Below are 22,989 nucleotides of genomic sequence, written 5' to 3' on the forward strand. Positions count from 1 at the left end.
GAGGGATTACATTGTGAGGAACAAAGCATGTAAATGAGCTGAAACATGAGAACAGAACGGTGCAGGACTTCTCGAACTGAGATAAGAACTCCAAGACAAATGGTCTCAGTAATAAAATAGCAGGTGTTCAAACTTGCTCAGCATGACTCTTCACCCGGTAAAACAATGAGAACAGGAAAAGCCTAGCCTTCTCGTACTGAGATGGGACAGTCAGGAATATGATGCTGGGAACCCCTACCGTTTGCAGAGATTTCCTGGTCTCATCATTTATAAACTTTCTCAATATAAAATACTATTGTATTGGAAATCTAAATTAAACATTTAAATAAAATTTGTAATCCTACACGGACATAGGCAAGACGGCTCGCGCGCCTATTGGCTGCCCTGCGGCAACAGCAGCAGCCTATCGAGGGAGGCCCTGCGCGACGTGATACCCAATGGGGGCGCTTCGCGCCCATTTCGTCACGTCCCGCCAGAATAGGCGTTGCCTTGGCCTATAAATACACTTGCCAGGCTGATACAAACTGATTTTCATCTCTTCAGCGAAGCACTGATGCATCGCTGGATCCAGAGTGAGAAGCCGCGCCGTTGACAGAAAGCCTTCTGTGGGACGAGCCTTCGAGCCTGAAGCCGCTGGCCTTTAACTCGCCGCCTTCAGCCGCCGTACCTGCTACGCTTTCCGGCGTCTATATCCTTAATTGCTAGAGTGTGTGTTTGCTGCTGCGACTCACACTCTCACTGTTTATCTCCCTCTCCTAAAAGAGCTGCGTCTTTTTAAAGATGCAAAGGTCCTGCAGCTTGTGACGAGCCACACTCAGCGACCGTCACGTCATCTGCGTTTCCTGCCTGGCTGAGGATTATGCGGCTCTCGCTCTCGTCGACGGCGGATGCCCTCATTGTGAGCTATTGCCTATGGTGACTCTGAGGACTCGCACAGGCGATGGGGCGGAAGATGGCCTCTATCACCGTGGCTGAGAGACACCTTTGGTTGACGCTGACTGAGATGACGGATTCAGAGCGCGCTGTGTTTCTCGACGCGCCCATTTCGTCAGCGGGCCTCTTCGGATCTGCCGTCAAAGATTTTGCGGACAGATACCAAGAGGTTCAAAAGACATCACAGGCAATGAAGCACTTCCTCCCGAAGCGCTCTAGTTGCGCAGCAGGTCGCTCGAAACAGCCGTCTGCCTGGAGCTCCCAGCCGCAGCCTACACCACCTGCCGCCGCAGCTTCTCAACGCCGTCAGGCTCTCGCTCTGCCGCACGCCGCCCCCCTCAGCGCGGGCCCTGGCCGAGGACATTTACCTCAAGCTATAATGCAAATCGATTTGTAAAATTTGCAGATTTATTTATGGTAGCTTGATATTATAATATTGACGATATATGGTTATTATCTACCACTCAAAAATTGCATTGAAGTATCATATAGATTCAGTAAAACGGTAACCATTTGTGGTTAGAAAAAAAATAAAACCCATGAAATTATATTCATATGACATGCTGAAATATATGCCACTGTACCTGGGATGAAGACATTTCACACGCACGCAAGCAGAACACCTGCATGTGACCTCCTCCTACAGTGTTCAGGGCTATCATGGTTGTCAACAAATGCACGATGACAGAGTTTACGACAGTAGTAGAGGACAATACTGTTTCCCAACTGTAGGGGGACCCCGAGAGCAAAAGTTACCTGGTGTTACTCTAAGGTGCAATGGGAGGAAGTCTTTTCACCTGAATGCTTCAAAATCTGTCTTCTCTGATCCATGTCAGGGTGTCCATAAGTATTTGGAAGTGACATACAGCTGTAAATAATATTGTGATTATCCTACCACATATTCACTGCCAAACCTCATTAACGCGAAACAATCAAGATTGTGAAGAAAAATTAGGCCTATCTAGTGTAAAAACATCTCAAATTCTTGTAGAAGAATCTAAAACACAGGTTGTCTTTGATTTGTAAAATCTTGTTCCCTCTTTGGCTTGTTGTTTGAAAGTACCTTTTGACCTTATTAGAACATACACAGGACATTTCAACATGGTCAGATTGCAACGTATAAGTATATTAGTAGGAATTAAGCAAAAATGAATATAAGAAATCATAGAGGGCAGTTGGGGCAGTCATGGCCTAATGGTAACAGAGTTGGACTGGTGAACCAAAGGTTGCTGGCTCGATTCCAGTACTGGCAGGAATATGACTGAGGAGTCCTTGAGCAAGGCACCTAACCCCCAATCGCTCCCCGGGCGCCACTCAAGCAGCTGCCCGCTGTCCGCTGCTCCGGGTGTGTGTATCCACGTATGCAGTGTGTGTGTGTTCCCTACTCACTACTCTGCTCCTAATGTGTGTGCACTTACTTGGATGGGTTAAATGTAGAGGTCAAATTGGGTCATCTTGGCCATCACGTGTCACTTTCACTTTCATAGAGAATCCTTAAAGCACTTTCATTGCACTCAAAACATTTTTCTTTAAAATTTTTCAATTTAACTAAAATCTGCCCTCTCTCCACACACACTAATGCCATTTGATCAACAATATGCAGTGTTGGGAAGGTTACTTTGGAATTGTAATGGGTTACAGATTGCAAGCCTGTTTAAAATGTATAGTGAAATTATTTTAATTACTTTATTAAAGTAATGTAACTGACTACATTTGTAGGGCTGAGTGAATATTTTTACTGTCCTACTTCAGAAATTACTAAGAAAGGCTTTTATGGCCTCTTAATTCTGCACAGCAGAACATTATTTGTTACAACTAAGTTTTCTATACAGTATGTTGTTCCAATCCACTGTCTGTATATTTAAATATGTAACTTAATAAATAACTTTGCCTGCTTTAAAGGCTTTGAGAATCTTTCCTTTTATCACTGATGGTGTTGAAAGCTAAAGTGATTATAAGTTTCGTTATCACATTTTAATAGTTTGCAAACGTTTTTAGCACTGAATTGTTATATTTGCACCCTTTTCTGATTTCTGGATGAAATTGTTTTTAAATTTCCAGCACTGGAACGCATTTTTATCCCTCACTATGGTTAAAACTATATAATCACAAATGTAAAAAAAAAAAAAAAAAAAAGCCTGTTGAATTGCTCTACTTGGAAAAAATATGCATTGCATTAAATGTGCTTGCATTTTTATTCATAAAGGACTATGATGTAATGTCTAGTATAATGTCTATTAACAAATATAATTATGAATGAACAATTTACTAATGCTTAACTAATGATTCATAGAATGCAGTTATTATAAAGTGTTAGTGAAAAACTGTAATAGATCTAACAGGACATTTTGTAACTCATACAAAATACTGTTGAATGGATATATTTTGGATGGATACAATGGATACAAAAATGTATATTGACATTTGTGTGACACTTAACATTTGATGTTTTTTTTTTGTCTTTTAATTTTTCATGTCACCGGAAAAGTTTAAAGTGGCAAAGTGACTGTTGCAAATCCATTTGTCCTTTGTAAGTTGCGCAGTATACATCAAAAATAGAATGGGGTGTAAATTTTTTTTATTATCCCAAAATAGTTACAAAATACAATAGATGTATGAGATGATACAAACTTATACCATTAATTGTACCCAGCATATAAGTAAAATGTTACCTGAGAGATAGAAAGAGAGGGAGAGTAAGAGAGAAAGAAAAGAGGCAAAGAGAGAATACCCCAATAATGGGAGCCAGAGAATCAAAAAGACCCAGAGCAACGGTTACAATCTTCTTTTATCCTTTCCCCTGACCATGTGACTAAAACCCAAACGGGGGTCCTAAAAAAGTCCTGGAGCGGAGTGAAGTCTCAATCTTCAGTCATCTTTCTCCAGGTTACATGACCACCCCATTACTCAAGTCTTTAGACAGATTTCCTACTAATAAATTGTCGGAAACTGTGAAGCACATGCAAATCTGTGCAACAAGCCAGTGGCGTATTTAATGAAAAGAGTCTAGCACACACTCTGAAGTGGTCGGGCACTGATGGTGACTTCTTGACGGGACAATGGGTTACTCAAGCACTTTAAATCAGATAAGATTGTATAGTGTATTTGCAATTAGGATGCTTTGCACAGGATGCAGTGCTTTTTGCAATACAAATTCTTATAAAAGAGCTTTAAAAGAAATAAGAGGACTCATGTTTTATTAAGTTCACTAAAAATGTTCTTTTGGGAGCCAAAAATGGTTATGGCATCACTGCAAAAAACACATTAATTTTGAAAGCATATTTACACTATTCAAAAATAAATTGCTGCCTTAAGTAAAAACAACTCTGCTGTAGAAGTATTTTCAACTTAAACTACATTTAATAGACTTAAGTAGAAAATTGTATAACTAAGTTGTTTAGCTTATTTTGATTAATATATAAAAACCCTGATATCTTTTACAGTGTAGTGTGTAACAGATTTATGAGACAATCCAAACATCACAAAAAAAAAAAAACTACACATAGAAACCAATTGTTTTTTCACTGAAATTCATGAAAGACCATTGTAAACATCTGGATTCAACTTTATTTTGCTCTCCATTGTTATTTGTTGACAATCATTTGTGACAGGATGGTCAATATCATTTACAGCAGTATGTCACTTCCAGATACTTATAAACACCCACACATGGATCAGAGAAGACAGAATTTGAAGCTCTTAGTCGACAAGACTTCTTCCCATCGCACCTTAAGAAAGAAAATTTGGAAGAATTAGAAAAGACTATTAACACTTGTATCATTCTACGGTCTCAAACTACTAAAGTCAATTTAATTTGATGTCCGTGTGTAAATTAGCTAGTAAATACACAGGATAATGATTCTCAATATACATTTCAAAAATAGCTGAAGACAGTGTAACCTAAAGTGACTCTAGATGAAGTGTGTCTGCTGCTGTACCTGGAACGCAGGCTGCTGGTCTGAGGAAAGTAACAGTCTGCTGTTGTCAGTTTATTACCACGGCAGGTTACAAGATCTCGCCTTCCATAATTGGCATGATGAACATGAATAACACCTTTCCCTTGTGATACACAGACACCGATATCAATTAATCACTTCACTAATAAAAACAATTTGTGCCAACATGTACTGCAGCACTGATCCATTCAAAGCATTGTGGACATGAGGCTATACACTTTCTTTCTGTATGTTCTTTACTATACTGAGATCAAAGTACTTACAACACTTAATGACGCTTCGACGATTTTCACAGGTTACACTTATTTCTGGGGGGGGGGGGGGGGGGGGGGGGGGAGAAGAGGGGAACAGAGGTCAGAAACCGTTACAGTACAAGATATCCAAATATTTTTACTCCTTTATAAAATAAACTTCAAAGTGACCGATGGAAATTACTTACCTGCTGGGATACAGTCATAAGATACATCCAGGTATTTATAAGTCCCAACACAAGGATCAGAGAAAACGGAGTTCACTGCAGGAACAGTACAGCTCTTTCTTCCATCACACCTGATTCATGGAAAGACAAATGACAAGTACTTATTAGCGCTAATATACTACAGACAATATGCATCTTGTGCTAATGCATACACTGAAATTGTAAACTTATTTTCCTATGTTATCGGTTAAAACCTACCGAGCGGACATTATAGAGAGGGACGCTTCTGTTCTGCATTGTGTATTTGAGATCTGATTAGCTGGTTTCCCCCTAGCACACGTTTTGCAGTCAGTCCGCCCATAATTGGCTTTAGTGACCTTTATGAAACCCGAAGCTGATGTTTAAAAAAAAAAAAAAAATATATATATATATATATATATATATATATATATATATATATATATATATATATATATATATATATATATGGCAGTTCAAATACATTCCATGCGGTTGGAGACACAAAGGCTCAAGATACACTCATACTGTCCTGTGAAAAAAAGTCAAACATAACTAATTACTCACCACATTTGAGACTCGCAGACTCTCCTTCACAAATAACCATTTTTTTGGCTTCTGCGCCTGCAGAGGAAATTAGTAAAATTACTTAAACGTTCGGCACCTAAAAGTCTTTAATGAGACTGCACATGTTTTAGTCAGTTGCCTTACCATGTTGATACAGAAACAGCAGCACTGAAAGTCCAATAACAAGAAGTTAGAACATTTGAAATCATGCAAATTGAATTAGTTCCAAAGTACTTACAAGTGATCCAGCTTAGCTTTTGCATCAGCATGTTGAATGTGTGAAGGGAAGGAAAGGCCTGGAATTATTTTAAGGGGACACATGAGCACACAATATTTATAATAAAAAAATAAGAATACTGGAGTTCAGATATTCTGAAATTGAACAAGATTCCAAAAGACTATATTAGTAGTATTACGATTCGGCTTATGTCAAAATGATTTATGACCCTATGATTGACAGGTGGGCGGGGCTAACCTTTGACCTTCCGGAGGATGTTCCGGAGGTCCTTTGATGTAGGGATTAACCTTTGACCTTCCGGAGGGGTTGTTCCGGAGGTCGCTTAATTTAGGGATTAACCTTTGACCTATCGATCGATCAAGTTGACAGTACATTCCGGAGGATGTTCCGGAGGTCCGTTAATGTAGGGATTAACCTTTGACCTATCGATCGATCAAGTTGACAGTTGTCTTTGCCCTATTGACTTTTGTATGATATATGAAGTTGCCAGTTGTCTTTGCCAGTTGTCTTTGCCCCATTGATTTTGACCTATTGACCCCGGGGGGAAATAACTTCTTGGTGTGGGAAATCCCCTCCGTGTCGGGGTGAGAAAATAATTTTTCTAATGTCGCATATAGATTAAAATAGATTAGAATTACAAAAGTAAAATCATCTTACCGTTTCACTATGGTGAAGAATTGGATTAAAGTTGACAGTCTCCGCACTGTGTGTGTGTGTGCGTCTGTCTGTGAGTGTGTGCGTGTCATCCGATATCCTGGCATTCCTGAGCACGCTATATAAATGGGGATAGTGAGAAAATATCTTCCAGTAACTAAAGTTGAAACACATTCTGTTCTTTAAAAGTATATAAATGAAATGTACATTTAGTCATTTACAAATACCTTACACTAAAGTAGATTTGAAAAACATTCATTCCTTTAAAATAAATATCTTACTGATCCAAGTATTTAAAAAATAAAATCATCTCACCGTTTCACTATGGTGAAAAAAGCCCCCATGTGCGTTTCTCTCACACTCCTTGCATTTTGACAGTCTTTGAGCTAAATGTGTGTCTGTGTGACACATGATATCCTGGCATTCCTGGGTATGCTATATAAATGGGTATAGTGAGAAAAATATATTTTTTCTAATAATGCCAAATACCTTACACTAAAGTTGAAAAACATGTAGCCTACATTTAGAAATATAATATTTTTCATACTAACTAAAGTTGAAAAATCATACTGTTCTTTAAAAGTATATAAATGAAATGTACATTTAGTCATTCACAAATATCTTACACTAAAGTTGAAACACATTCTATTCTTTAAAAGTATAGAAAATATTTTTTTTCAAAATAAAAATCATCCTCCATGTTTTAGAGATACATACAGGTTATGAATGGGTTTACAAAAATAAAATCATCTTACTGTTTCAGAGAATTGGGTTAAAGTTGAAAAGTTGAAAAGTTCCCCGAGTGATTCCCTCTCACACCCCTTGCATTTTGACAGTCTTTGAGTTAAATGTGTGTCTGTGTGACACCGGATATCCTGGCATTCCTGAGCACGCTATATAAATGGGTATAGTGAGAAAAAGTTTTTCTAATAATTTCACATATTTTACACTAGAGTTGAAAAACATTGATCTTTAAAATGGTTATAAATTTTAGTCATTTACAAATATCTTACACTAAAGTTGAACACATTCTGTTCTTTAAAAAGTATATAAATGATTATAAAAAATCTTTTAAAAACAAAAATAAAATCATCTTACATTTTAGAGAGTTGAAGAAGTAAATCCCAACACATCATTGTCCATATAACGTATGAATGTATTTACAAAGATGCAATAAGTTTAAAGTTTTGATACAAAATATCCCCAAGTGTTTTTCTCCCACACCAGCGTTTTGACACACTGTGATTCAGAGTGGAGGAGGAATGTGTGTGTGTGTGTGTGTGTGTGTGTGTGTGTGTGTGTGTGTGTGTGTGTGTGTGTGTGTGTGTGTGTGTGTGTGTGTGTGTGTGTGTGTGTGTGTGTGTGTGTGAGTGTTCAGCCAGCAGTATGAGACGTTGAGGATGTTTTGTTAGTGTTAATCTTAAAAGTTAATGTTAAAAATAAAAGATAATTTAATTCAATGAATTATTTAAAGTCTTAATAAAAACGTTGTAATACAGTCGTATCTTCTATTTATCTTTTGAAGATTACTGTAATGATTTTATTTAACGGTGACCTAAAGTATAATTTTTATTAATATAGCCACAATGATTTTTGTACTGTAACAGCATATTTAATCCCGTACACAAACACGACCATCACAGAAAACAACATCTTTACATTGTTTTTACATACATTGCACTCACACTAACTCAGTTCCATAAATTAACTAATCTCCATATTTAAATTAAATGATTATAAATATAGAATAATAACAAGTATGTTACTAAAATGAATTCAAACAATTTAAACATAGTTTTAGCTAAATGAATTTATATAAAAAAGTATATAAAATTACCTTACATTTTCATAGTGCCGAAGATGTAGTTCTTTATGCAATGATAAAAACAATCCAAAGTCATAAACAAAGCCCTCCTGGTTCCTTCAGTGATAAACTACAGGGTGAAATGAATGCATGACCCCCGAGATACAGGACAGATGAGCCTCTGGGACACAATTTCATAGCATATGTAAAGTTAGTCTGCTTTCCAAAGTTTTATTCATACTAAATTAATTTCAAAATCTTAAAAGCTTAAATTAGATCTTTTAAAATTAAAAGACTGTTTAAATCAAAGCTTTAACGTTTTATTAAAATTGTATCTTCTATTTATTTTCTTAGAAGACTTATGTATGATATAAATTATTTTACATAAATTTAACCTAAGCTATTATTTTTACTAAAGCGTCTGTTCAAAAAATAAAGCAAAAACCGTACTTTGGTATCTTAGACAAAAATATTTCAAACAGTATTTTTTGTCCATGCCGCATGAAACATGTTGTCAAAGTTTGTCACAATGTTTTTTTGTAGTTGTTGTTTTTTTGTTTTTAAGAAATCCCAGGACTCTACATTGCTCTTATTTAGATTAAGTTGTATCATTTAGAAAACCACTGTACATTTTCAGAGACGCGATGTACCTTTTTGGTCCATCACACAGCATATTTAATTTTACTCCTCTTAATTCAAAGCATGATCTTACTTTTTCTATGGTAGCTACATGATCTATTGCACGTATAAGATGTATATCATTTTTTACTTTTCTTGTATCTCCCAAACTATCCTTAATCAGTGTGGAAACACACAGGGTGAAACCCTTTACTGAGAATATACTATCGGTTATCTACTCAAAATATATGTAGAACTTTAAAATGTTAGCATTTGTTGATGCGACAGTTTGTCTGTAGGCTGCATGAACAGCCTTTGGGAGAGCAGCTGATGATACTATATAGCAGGAAAACATGCCCTTTGACCTCCTCCATTTTGTAGGCTTTTTGTTAAAGACCCAACAATTTAGTCCTTAAGCGGCTATAGTAATTTATTGCCATGTGTAACCTGAAAAAAAAAAAAAAAAAAAAAACTGAAAGAACATTGTGGACACGCAGCTCTGACGTTTTCCAAGAGTATTTTGCCCAGCCTCTTCTTTATAAAAAGTCAAGACAAATCATTTCTGGACCAAAAACTTTTGCACCCTCACTCCTCTTACCACCTCATCAAAAGACATGTCTAAAAGTGAGTATTGTCTCTATAATTCATTTATGCTACGGTGTTTTATTTAAAAAGATTGTTTATACATAAGGAAAAGACGGTATAATTCATTAGTGTTTTAAACGTACTATTGCTGTTTAGCTTACCCTCTAGCATGCTTTGTTGCTCTTACACATTGTTATATGTTCTATATCAAATGTTTTTGGCATCATATATGTTTCAGAAATATATATATATATATATATATATATATATATATATATATATATATATATATATATATATATATATATTTCCCCCCCATCCAAGCACATTTTACTGTAGTTGGCCGCTGCGGGGTTTCCATAAAGGACTTTTAAAATAAATGTTTTGGTTTTTATTCAGTTTTAAATCTTATTTAGATTATTTGAGTCAAACATGGTTATATGTGCATAGGCCTATTTAATTATTTAATCTGTATTTTATTCCTCTTCAGTTACTTACTTTTTAAATTTCGGTAGGCTACTTTTTAATTCTTCCTTTACTTTGTCTTTGATTTTAACTTTTAGCACTTTGCATGATAAAATTGTTTAAAATGTAAGCTGTAAATATGAATGGCACAATGTGATAACCAAAATATATAAAAGTTAAGTCGAAGCTATTTATATAGCCTAGCGTTTTTCACATTCTCATAATTTAGTTATACATTCTGACGCTGGGACACTGTCAAGCGTCTTCTTTCAGATGGTTCAATATTTATGATATTATGCTCCCCTGAATGGAAAAGAACTGTAAACTTCATCATTGTACTGTAATGAACTGCGTTACTGCCTATAGGATGATTGCATGATTTTTTCCATTTAAAATAACATGGTCTTTCCTTTTCTCTCTCTCTCTAGAGACAGCAAACACTGCAGGACAACCGGACATCCAAGTAACATGTTAGTGTGGTTTATATTTATTTTTAATGAGAAACATTATAGAGTGCAACAGGCGTTTTCTGGAAGTAAAAACACTTCCGGTAACCAGCGACTGTGAAAAAGGGGGCAGGTACTCTATTGGGTGTATAATGAACAATTAACAGATGAAATGACAGATATTTTATGTAAACAGGCAAAATCTCTTCATCTGATGGTGGCCATGTGTTTTCGCCTATCATAACTGGTTTAACTCATGGCTCCTCCTTTGAGATCAACATAACTTCTGACGAATCAAGTGTACCGGCACATTGTAAGTGTAATAAAACAGTTTCGCCTATGTATTAAATTAATCTTAATTAAGCAGTCCGAGTTAACTATTTGGGACCAATTGGAAATTTACATTCTGATCTAACAGCGTCATGTACAAATTTGTCATGCTCCTGGATTATTTTACTATACTACATTAGCCTTTTATTTACTGATGATTTTATCAAAGCGACGAATTAACTCAATTCATGGTTGCAATAATAAAATAAATGAACAATTGACAGATGAACTGACAGATATTTTATGTAAACAGGCAAAATCTCTTCATCTGATGGCGGCCATGTGTTTTCGCCTATCATAACTGGTTTAACTCATGGCTCCCCCTTTGAGATCAACATAACTTCTGACGAATCAAATGTACCGGCAAATTGTAAGTGTGATGCATGAAAAACTATTAAAACAGTTTTTCGCCTATGTAATGTATAAAATTAATCTTAATTAAGCAGTCCGAGTTAACTATTTGGGACCAATTTTAAGGAAAGTTACATTCTGATCTAACAGTATCATGTACAAATTTGAAATATTTTGGTACTATACAAGTTAAGTCATGATGAATTTATCTTATCTGGTGTCATGCTCCTGGATTATTCAGAATTGTAACTATAGCCTTTTATTTTACGGCACTTATTTATTTTACTACAGATTTTATCAAAGCCAAATACTGTCCAAAAGGGGCGACTGGGAAAGAAGAGAAACAGGTCAATACAAGGTTAGATTCAATCTTTATATTCTTTCCCCATTTTGCCTTCATTTTCCTTTTCCTGTTTTAATTTTTCTATTTTTATATTCTCAGATCATCAAGGGTTTCTGAAAGCAAACACCAGTCAGTTGGTTGAAAATATGAAGAACATTGATCCAATCATTGACGATCTTGACTTGCACAATGAATCAGTTGCAAATGTGTGAGCGAATCCAACACGCCGGATGAAGATGAGGGAACTGCTGGACTGTGTGATGAAGATGAGGGAACTGCTTGACTGTGTGAATTGTGAAAGCATTGCCAAGGAGCTGGTCAATGCTTTGTGCAAGCCCATCATCAAAATGTTTTAACATATCGTAAATTTCAATTGTTTGATAAATTATCTAACGATTATACCTAACTATCAGCAGTTATATGTGAAACGAGCTCAGTCGCATTAGAGATGGATTCTTGTTTATATTGAACCGCATGTTTAACAGCTCTAGGGTTCTTAAATTGTTTACCGCGGTTTCATTTTGAACAACACTATCGTAACACTTATCGTATCGCCGGGTGTGATTGTAATGTTTTGTATGGTGTTTTTCTTTACACTTTCCCCCTGGATATCTGGTTCCTACAGTTAGCGGTAATGTTAGTCAACTCTATGTCTTCTCTTTGTTCATATTTGACAGTATTCGCATGAATTGGCGTGATTTAATAAAATGACGGTTTAAACCATCATCTTCGCTTGAGACATTTACATTATATTTTATGGTTTACAGTATATTTTACAGTATTTTACAGTATATTATACCATCCTAGTTTTAAATAGCGCTTAAATGTATATTTTACCCCTTTATGCGGCTACAGAACACCGCACAAGGATCTCTGAAATGTTTTTTGTGTAAAACATCTATGTAGATCTATCTATGTTTTTAAAAATACACCGAAACAAAGAATGAGTTTAGTTGAATCAGGTTAACATTCTTAATTTAGTCCAAAACTATTAAGTTCAAATAATCCAATTGTTTCGTTTATTTAGGGATAGTGTTCAACAACCTTTACAAATATATCTAATAAGATAACCTTTTACAAAATCTTTACTCGGTAAAGACTCTTATTGGTTTTGTCGCATCCAATGCATCCCCAAAGTAGTTGTTTTTATAATGATTAAAACCGCTTTAATTATTATTATCATGGTCTACACTTTATGGTAAAACACTAACATATCAGAAACTCTTTTAAATATAAACATTAACATGTTTTTATCTTGCTGTTAAAACACATAAATAACGTTTTATTTCAAATGTACACCCCTATACAGCATGATGGGATGGGGAAATCCACAGGCTCACTGAAATATTTAATCTCTGAAATATTCTCATCTAGTATTTATTCATTAAATTATTAATGCGCAAGAATCAAGACTTATAATACCATTTTATTATAAAATTGTGAAACTCCAAAGCTCCGACACGGTCGCAAAGAATGATGAGTTAAGCGGTACAATCTTTTATTTCAACAGTATTTTTCTTTACAAAATGATGATAGACCGACATTAAATATACATAAAGTAGACAATAACTCCATTTACTTAAGTAATTTTTTTTGGTTTACTTAACTGAAACAGGTTCTTTCAACATGACTTTGAATGAGAAAACAAATATAACGGTGTTCAATGAAAAATATTTTTTAAATAAACTGAACAGTACCGTAAAATAATTTTCGGCTGAATTCTCTCGGACGACATGCAGGTCATGGTTATTTACGGCGTCCTGATGACGACCCCCACCGTACACACCATGGGTGCGAGGGCGGACCCCAATCGCATGGGTTAATAAACTCTACACAGAGTTTCGACGTTTTCGACGAAACCCCGTTTCGACGCTACGGACGGATGCTTCAACGACGTCGGATTCGATATCGTAAAAAACGCGACTGCGGGGGTACTACAACATCTCATTGATCAAAAGTGGAAGGAATTGATCAGATGTTCCTGTTTGTCTGAGCATTTGGCATTTGTCAAAAACACAAGCTTCCGAGCGTTAAAGCACTAGGCCTGGACGATTGTGCTGCAAGGACTCGCTCAAGAGATTCCGGGGACTTTCACCATCAAACAGTTTCCTATTTGAAAATCTAAAAACCTCTGAGATGGCGACGCAAAAGCTGACGGAGAACAACTGCCCGTCGAGTTCCGGCGATGCGGGACACAAGTATCATCCGGTGTGTGAGTGCTCCACGGGGAAAGAGTGTCGTTTAAGGGCCACGTTAGACTCTATGTTTAAAGATCATTTTAGAGACCAGATGGTTTACTTGATGGACAGTATCATCGATGCTGCGTGCGATAGGAAAACCGATTGTGAGCGGGACACCAAACGTGTCACAAATCTCAAAAAAGAAATGGATGTCATAAGAGGGTTGGTGGGGACATGGACCGATGTGACGCCCATGTTTTTTAACACCCTAGAGCCGACAGGCGTAATCCTCAGAAAAGTTCTGGATGTGATGTATGCATCTAGTCACGAATTCGCGGTCGATGAACTACTCGTTATGTTTACGTTTGTAACAGATCTCTGTGCGTCACTGGCATCAAAAAATGCCAAAACAGATCTTGGCGAAATAGTTGAAGGCCTCGTCAACTATACCCTAGACCAAGACATGGTAGCGTGCCGAGACTTTCTATTCTGGTTGGATCATAAATAAATGGAGTTATTGTCTACTTTATGTATATTTAATGTCGGTCTATCATCATTTTGTAAAGAAAAATACTGTTGAAATAAAAGATTGTACCGCTTAACTCATCATTCTTTGCGACCGTGTCGGAGCTTTGGAGTTTCACAATTTTATAATAAAATGGTATTATAAGTCTTGATTCTTGCGCATTAATAATTTAATGAATAAATACTAGATGAGAATATTTCAGAGATTAAATATTTCAGTGAGCCTGTGGATTTCCCCATCCCATCATGCTGTATGGGGGTGTACATTTGAAATAAAACGTTATTTATGTGTTTTAACAGCAAGATAAAAACATGTTAATGTTTATATTTAAAAGAGTTTCTGATATGTTAGTGTTTTACCATAAAGTGTAGACCATGATAATAATAATTAAAGCGGTTTTAATCATTATAAAAACAACTACTTTGGGGATGCATTGGATGCGACAAAACCAATAAGAGTCTTTACCGAGTAAAGATTTTGTAAAAGGTTATCTTATTAGATATATTTGTAAAGGTTGTTGAACACTATCCCTAAATAAACGAAACAATTGGATTATTTGAACTTAATAGTTTTGGACTAAATTAAGAATGTTAACCTGATTCAACTAAACTCATTCTTTGTTTCGGTGTATTTTTAAAAACATAGATAGATCTACATAGATGTTTTACACAAAAAACATTTCAGAGATCCTTGTGCGGTGTTCTGTAGCCGCATAAAGGGGTAAAATATACATTTAAGCGCTATTTAAAACTAGGATGGTATAATATACTGTAAAATACTGTAAAATATACTGTAAACCATAAAATATAATGTAAATGTCTCAAGCGAAGATGATGGTTTAAACCGTCATTTTATTAAATCACGCCAATTCATGCGAATACTGTCAAATATGAACAAAGAGAAGACATAGAGTTGACTAACATTACCGCTAACTGTAGGAACCAGATATCCAGGGGGAAAGTGTAAAGAAAAACACCATACAAAACATTACAATCACACCCGGCGATACGATAAGTGTTACGATAGTGTTGTTCAAAATGAAACCGCGGTAAACAATTTAAGAACCCTAGAGCTGTTAAACATGCGGTTCAATATAAACAAGAATCCATCTCTAATGCGACTGAGCTCGTTTCACATATAACTGCTGATAGTTAGGTATAATCGTTAGATAATTTATCAAACAATTGAAATTTACGATATGTTAAAACATTTTGATGATGGGCTTGCACAAAGCATTGACCAGCTCCTTGGCAATGCTTTCACAATTCACACAGTCAAGCAGTTCCCTCATCTTCATCACACAGTCCAGCAGTTCCCTCATCTTCATCCGGCGTGTTGGATTCGCTCACACATTTGCAACTGATTCATTGTGCAAGTCAAGATCGTCAATGATTGGATCAATGTTCTTCATATTTTCAACCAACTGACTGGTGTTTGCTTTCAGAAACCCTTGATGATCTGAGAATATAAAAATAGAAAAATTAAAACAGGAAAAGGAAAATGAAGGCAAAATGGGGAAAGAATATAAAGATTGAATCTAACCTTGTATTGACCTGTTTCTCTTCTTTCCCAGTCGCCCCTTTTGGACAGTATTTGGCTTTGATAAAATCTGTAGTAAAATAAATAAGTGCCGTAAAATAAAAGGCTATAGTTACAATTCTGAATAATCCAGGAGCATGACACCAGATAAGATAAATTCATCATGACTTAACTTGTATAGTACCAAAATATTTCAAATTTGTACATGATACTGTTAGATCAGAATGTAACTTTCCTTAAAATTGGTCCCAAATAGTTAACTCGGACTGCTTAATTAAGATTAATTTTATACATTACATAGGCGAAAAACTGTTTTAATAGTTTTTCATGCATCACACTTACAATTTGCCGGTACATTTGATTCGTCAGAAGTTATGTTGATCTCAAAGGGGGAGCCATGAGTTAAACCAGTTATGATAGGCGAAAACACATGGCCGCCATCAGATGAAGAGATTTTGCCTGTTTACATAAAATATCTGTCAGTTCATCTGTCAATTGTTCATTTATTTTATTATTGCAACCATGAATTGAGTTAATTCGTCGCTTTGATAAAATCATCAGTAAATAAAAGGCTAATGTAGTATAGTAAAATAATCCAGGAGCATGACAAATTTGTACATGACGCTGTTAGATCAGAATGTAAATTTCCAATTGGTCCCAAATAGTTAACTCGGACTGCTTAATTAAGATTAATTTAATACATAGGCGAAACTGTTTTATTACACTTACAATGTGCCGGTACACTTGATTCGTCAGAAGTTATGTTGATCTCAAAGGAGGAGCCATGAGTTAAACCAGTTATGATAGGCGAAAACACATGGCCACCATCAGATGAAGAGATTTTGCCTGTTTACATAAAATATCTGTCATTTCATCTGTTAATTGTTCATTATACACCCAATAGAGTACCTGCCCCCTTTTTCACAGTCGCTGGTTACCGGAAGTGTTTTTACTTCCAGAAAACGCCTGTTGCACTCTATAATGTTTCTCATTAAAAATAAATATAAACCACACTAACATGTTACTTGGATGTCCGGTTGTCCTGCAGTGTTTGCTGTCTCTAGAGAGAGAGAGAAAAGGAAAGACCATGTTATTTTAAATGGAAAAAATCATGCAATCATCCTATAGGCAGTAACGCAGTTCATTACAGTACAATGATGAAGTTTACAGTTCTTTTCCATTCAGGGGAGCATAATATCATAAATATTGAACCATCTGAAAGAAGACGCTTGACAGTGTCCCAGCGTCAGAATGTATAACTAAATTATGAGAATGTGAAAAACGCTAGGCTATATAAATAGCTTCGACTTAACTTTTATATATTTTGGTTATCACATTGTGCCATTCATATTTACAGCTTACATTTTAAACAATTTTATCATGCAAAGTGCTAAAAGTTAAAATCAAAGACAAAGTAAAGGAAGAATTAAAAAGTAGCCTACCGAAATTTAAAAAGTAAGTAACTGAAGAGGAATAAAATACAGATTAAATAATTAAATAGGCCTATGCACATATAACCATGTTTGACTCAAATAATCTAAATAAGATTTAAAACTGAATAAAAACCAAAACATTTATTTTAAAAGTCCTTTATGGAAACCCCGCAGCGGCCAACTACAGTAAAATGTGCTTGGATGGGGGGGAAATATATATATATATATATATATATATATATATATATATATATATATATATATATATATATATATATATATATATTTCTGAAACATATATGATGCCAAAAACATTTGATATAGAACATATAACAATGTGTAAGAGCAACAAAGCATGCTAGAGGGTAAGCTAAACAGCAATAGTACGTTTAAAACACTAATGAATTATACCGTCTTTTCCTTATGTATAAACAATCTTTTTAAATAAAACACCGTAGCATAAATGAATTATAGAGACAATACTCACTTTTAGACATGTCTTTTGATGAGGTGGTAAGAGGAGTGAGGGTGCAAAAGTTTTTGGTCCAGAAATGATTTGTCTTGACTTTTTATAAAGAAGAGGCTGGGCAAAATACTCTTGGAAAACGTCAGAGCTGCGTGTCCACAATGTTCTTTCAGTTTTTTTTTTTTTTTTTTTTTTCAGGTTACACATGGCAATAAATTACTATAGCCGCTTAAGGACTAAATTGTTGGGTCTTTAACAAAAAGCCTACAAAATGGAGGAGGTCAAAGGGCATGTTTTCCTGCTATATAGTATCATCAGCTGCTCTCCCAAAGGCTGTTCATGCAGCCTACAGACAAACTGTCGCATCAACAAATGCTAACATTTTAAAGTTCTACATATATTTTGAGTAGATAACCGATAGTATATTCTCAGTAAAGGGTTTCACCCTGTGTGTTTCCACACTGATTAAGGATAGTTTGGGAGATACAAGAAAAGTAAAAAATGATATACACCTTATACGTGCAATAGATCATGTAGCTACCATAGAAAAAGTAAGATCATGCTTTGAATTAAGAGGAGTAAAATTAAATATGCTGTGTGATGGACCAAAAAGGTACATCGCGTCTCTGAAAATGTACAGTGGTTTTCTAAATGATACAACTTAATCTAAATAAGAGCAATGTAGAGTCCTGGGATTTCTTAAAAACAAAAAAACAACAACTACAAAAAAACATTGTGACAAACTTTGACAACATGTTTCATGCGGCATGGACAAAAAATACTGTTTGAAATATTTTTGTCTAAGATACCAAAGTACGGTTTTTGCTTTATTTTTTGAACAGACGCTTTAGTAAAAATAATAGCTTAGGTTAAATTTATGTAAAATAATTTATATCATACATAAGTCTTCTAAGAAAATAAATAGAAGATACAATTTTAATAAAACGTTAAAGCTTTGATTTAAACAGTCTTTTAATTTTAAAAGATCTAATTTAAGCTTTTAAGATTTTGAAATTAATTTAGTATGAATAAAACTTTGGAAAGCAGACTAACTTTACATATGCTATGAAATTGTGTCCCAGAGGCTCATCTGTCCTGTATCTCGGGGGTCATGCATTCATTTCACCCTGTAGTTTATCACTGAAGGAACCAGGAGGGCTTTGTTTATGACTTTGGATTGTTTTTATCATTGCATAAAGAACTACATCTTCGGCACTATGAAAATGTAAGGTAATTTTATATACTTTTTTATATAAATTCATTTAGCTAAAACTATGTTTAAATTGTTTGAATTCATTTTAGTAACATACTTGTTATTATTCTATATTTATAATCATTTAATTTAAATATGGAGATTAGTTAATTTATGGAACTGAGTTAGTGTGAGTGCAATGTATGTAAAAACAATGTAAAGATGTTGTTTTCTGTGATGGTCGTGTTTGTGTACGGGATTAAATATGCTGTTACAGTACAAAAATCATTGTGGCTATATTAATAAAAATTATACTTTAGGTCACCGTTAAATAAAATCATTACAGTAATCTTCAAAAGATAAATAGAAGATACGACTGTATTACAACGTTTTTATTAAGACTTTAAATAATTCATTGAATTAAATTATCTTTTATTTTTAACATTAACTTTTAAGATTAACACTAACAAAACATCCTCAACGTCTCATACTGCTGGCTGAACACTCACACACACACACACACACACACACACACACACACACACACACACACACACACACACACACACACACACACACACACACACATTCCTCCTCCACTCTGAATCACAGTGTGTCAAAACGCTGGTGTGGGAGAAAAACACTTGGGGATATTTTGTATCAAAACTTTAAACTTATTGCATCTTTGTAAATACATTCATACGTTATATGGACAATGATGTGTTGGGATTTACTTCTTCAACTCTCTAAAATGTAAGATGATTTTATTTTTGTTTTTAAAAGATTTTTTATAATCATTTATATACTTTTTAAAGAACAGAATGTGTTCAACTTTAGTGTAAGATATTTGTAAATGACTAAAATTTATAACCATTTTAAAGATCAATGTTTTTCAACTCTAGTGTAAAATATGTGAAATTATTAGAAAAACTTTTTCTCACTATACCCATTTATATAGCGTGCTCAGGAATGCCAGGATATCCGGTGTCACACAGACACACATTTAACTCAAAGACTGTCAAAATGCAAGGGGTGTGAGAGGGAATCACTCGGGGAACTTTTCAACTTTTCAACTTTAACCCAATTCTCTGAAACAGTAAGATGATTTTATTTTTGTAAACCCATTCATAACCTGTATGTATCTCTAAAACATGGAGGATGATTTTTATTTTGAAAAAAAATATTTTCTATACTTTTAAAGAATAGAATGTGTTTCAACTTTAGTGTAAGATATTTGTGAATGACTAAATGTACATTTCATTTATATACTTTTAAAGAACAGTATGATTTTTCAACTTTAGTTAGTATGAAAAATATTATATTTCTAAATGTAGGCTACATGTTTTTCAACTTTAGTGTAAGGTATTTGGCATTATTAGAAAAAATATATTTTTCTCACTATACCCATTTATATAGCATACCCAGGAATGCCAGGATATCATGTGTCACACAGACACACATTTAGCTCAAAGACTGTCAAAATGCAAGGAGTGTGAGAGAAACGCACATGGGGGCTTTTTTCACCATAGTGAAACGGTGAGATGATTTTATTTTTTAAATACTTGGATCAGTAAGATATTTATTTTAAAGGAATGAATGTTTTTCAAATCTACTTTAGTGTAAGGTATTTGTAAATGACTAAATGTACATTTCATTTATATACTTTTAAAGAACAGAATGTGTTTCAACTTTAGTTACTGGAAGATATTTTCTCACTATCCCCATTTATATAGCGTGCTCAGGAATGCCAGGATATCGGATGACACGCACACACTCACAGACAGACGCACACACACACACAGTGCGGAGACTGTCAACTTTAATCCAATTCTTCACCATAGTGAAACGGTAAGATGATTTTACTTTTGTAATTCTAATCTATTTTAATCTATATGCGACATTAGAAAAATTATTTTCTCACCCCGACACGGAGGGGATTTCCCACACCAAGAAGTTATTTCCCCCCGGGGTCAATAGGTCAAAATCAATGGGGCAAAGACAACTGGCAAAGACAACTGGCAACTTCATATATCATACAAAAGTCAATAGGGCAAAGACAACTGTCAACTTGATCGATCGATAGGTCAAAGGTTAATCCCTACATTAACGGACCTCCGGAACATCCTCCGGAATGTACTGTCAACTTGATCGATCGATAGGTCAAAGGTTAATCCCTAAATTAAGCGACCTCCGGAACAACCCCTCCGGAAGGTCAAAGGTTAATCCCTACATCAAAGGACCTCCGGAACATCCTCCGGAAGGTCAAAGGTTAGCCCCGCCCACCTGTCAATCATAGGGTCATAAATCATTTTGACATAAGCCGAATCGTAATACTACTTATATTTTCCCCTATCAAATTATTGCAGTAAATGACTGAATTCCATTACATCGTATTATTTAGCCCACTGATAGGAGCACAGTTGAATCCATGTGAAATTAATTGAAAATAAACAAAAAATGACTTTGACTAAATAAACAGAAACTTACACATACACATGAGACTCACCAAACAACAGTTACAGAGACCAAAGCTTGACAAAACACTACAGAAACATGATGTCTATATCTACACAAGGACTAATGACATAACAAGACACACCTGAAAGTATTCAACACAATGAACCAATGGCAAGACACAACTGAAAAACACATGACAAGACCATAAACCAATGAGAACATGACATGGCAAAGGATTCAAATACACAGGGTGCGTCCACACGAACAAGGGTATTTTCAAAAAAACGCAGATTTTTATCTGCGGTATGGCTGTTCGTCCACACGCAAACATAGTGTCTGGTCACTGAAACTCAACTTTTTTGAAAACTGCTGCCAGGGGATTTTGGGCTGTGACGTCAGAGTGTGCGCTATTATTTCCTTTGTTTGACGTCAGATTGTGCTCCGCTATCTCCTTAGCTTACAAAAATAAATCAAAGTAATTTTAAATAAAAACTCATAAAAACAGATATAGGTCAGTAAAAGCTGCTTGGCCTTCTGAAGTGAATGCTATGTGTTTGTGTAAGAAAAATATCCATATTTAAAACATTTTATCGACTAAAATAACTAGCTTCCGGCAAACGACGGTACGCATACTACGCAAGTCGACTTGTGCCACAAGAGTAACCCGTGATGTATGCAGGAGTATCATAAGTTTAGACGCCTCTTGTGGTTCAAACAAACAGGGCTGGGAAACAAACTCAACCTCCTCCGATATTTCTCTTTAAAAATGGTCATTTTAGACTTCTAATTCGTGACTGGTCTTTTGTTTTGCTCTATCCTCTGTGCGTCCACATTCATCTTTACGTTGTGCTTCAGATCAAGGGTTACTCTTTCGCCGTAAATTGATGCTTACGGCGGTCTGCCGGAAGCTAGTTATTTTAGTCGATAAAGTTTTAAATATGGATATTTTTCTTACACGAATACTTTTTGCTTCAGAAGGCTTTTATTAACCTTCCAGAGCAGTGTGGAGCACTTTTATCATGAATGGATGATGCACTTTGATGTACAGAAACAGCCATTCACTGTCATTATAAAGCTTGGAAGAGCCAGAACATTTTTTAATATAACTCCGATTGTATTCGTCTGAAAGAAGGATGGCTAGGGTGAGTAAATCATGGGGTAATTTAAATTTTTTGGGTGAACTAATCCTTTAAGGGGGTGAGTGTAACGGACATAGGCCAGTAAGAGCTGTGCGTGTAAACCTCTCTCCCCTGTCCTCAAGAAGCGTTTTAGCGACTTCAACAGAAAAATCCCAGAATGTGTCTGCTTGTGGATACTGTAGTTATAGTATGATTATTTGACCGGGAAAAGAGAATATGAAAAAGTTTACAAGCAAAGGCATAAAAATCCTAGCGAGTCGGACTGCTAACATGACCAGGAACCAAGCTGATGAGTTGAATCAGATGTGTTTTATTAGGAAGAGATCCAACA

The 22,989-nt window shown here is 35.3% G+C and overlaps 2 protein-coding genes and 1 long non-coding RNA gene across 4 annotated transcripts in view; 2 read left to right on the forward strand and 1 right to left on the reverse strand.

Annotated features, from left to right (window-relative positions):
• Positions 1-22,989, forward strand: part of LOC143725792 (uncharacterized) — a 132,378-nt gene that overhangs the window by 107,323 nt on the left and 2,066 nt on the right. The gene's annotated exons all lie outside the window — the stretch shown is intronic.
• LOC143725790 (rhamnose-binding lectin-like) overlaps positions 1-22,989 on the forward strand; it is a 44,086-nt gene that overhangs the window by 19,763 nt on the left and 1,334 nt on the right. The window lies entirely within an intron of this gene.
• LOC143725782 (L-rhamnose-binding lectin CSL3-like) overlaps positions 4,482-22,989 on the reverse strand; it is a 54,866-nt gene continuing 36,358 nt past the window's right edge. Inside the window, exons 1-8 of one of the 2 annotated variants that reach the window (XM_077218530.1) lie at positions 6,131-6,176; positions 6,037-6,060; positions 5,893-5,949; positions 5,566-5,701; positions 5,329-5,438; positions 5,153-5,197; positions 4,872-4,992; positions 4,482-4,661 (exon numbers count right to left, since the gene is read on the reverse strand). In XM_077218530.1, the coding sequence (XP_077074645.1) occupies positions 4,556-4,661; positions 4,872-4,992; positions 5,153-5,197; positions 5,329-5,438; positions 5,566-5,701; positions 5,893-5,949; positions 6,037-6,060; positions 6,131-6,161 (630 nt within the window). In that variant the 5' untranslated portion in view covers positions 6,162-6,176 and the 3' untranslated portion in view covers positions 4,482-4,555. Of the gene's footprint in view, positions 4,662-4,871; positions 4,993-5,152; positions 5,198-5,328; positions 5,439-5,565; positions 5,702-5,892; positions 5,950-6,036; positions 6,061-6,130; positions 6,177-22,989 lie in introns of those variants that run through there. The other variant, XM_077218529.1, reaches the window with a different exon arrangement.

The sequence above is a fragment of the Siphateles boraxobius genome, unplaced genomic scaffold, assembly GCF_051911475.1.
Source record: "Siphateles boraxobius isolate OS27281-9 unplaced genomic scaffold, OSU_SipBor_1 77, whole genome shotgun sequence".
Classification (NCBI taxonomy): domain Eukaryota; kingdom Metazoa; phylum Chordata; class Actinopteri; order Cypriniformes; family Leuciscidae; genus Siphateles; species Siphateles boraxobius.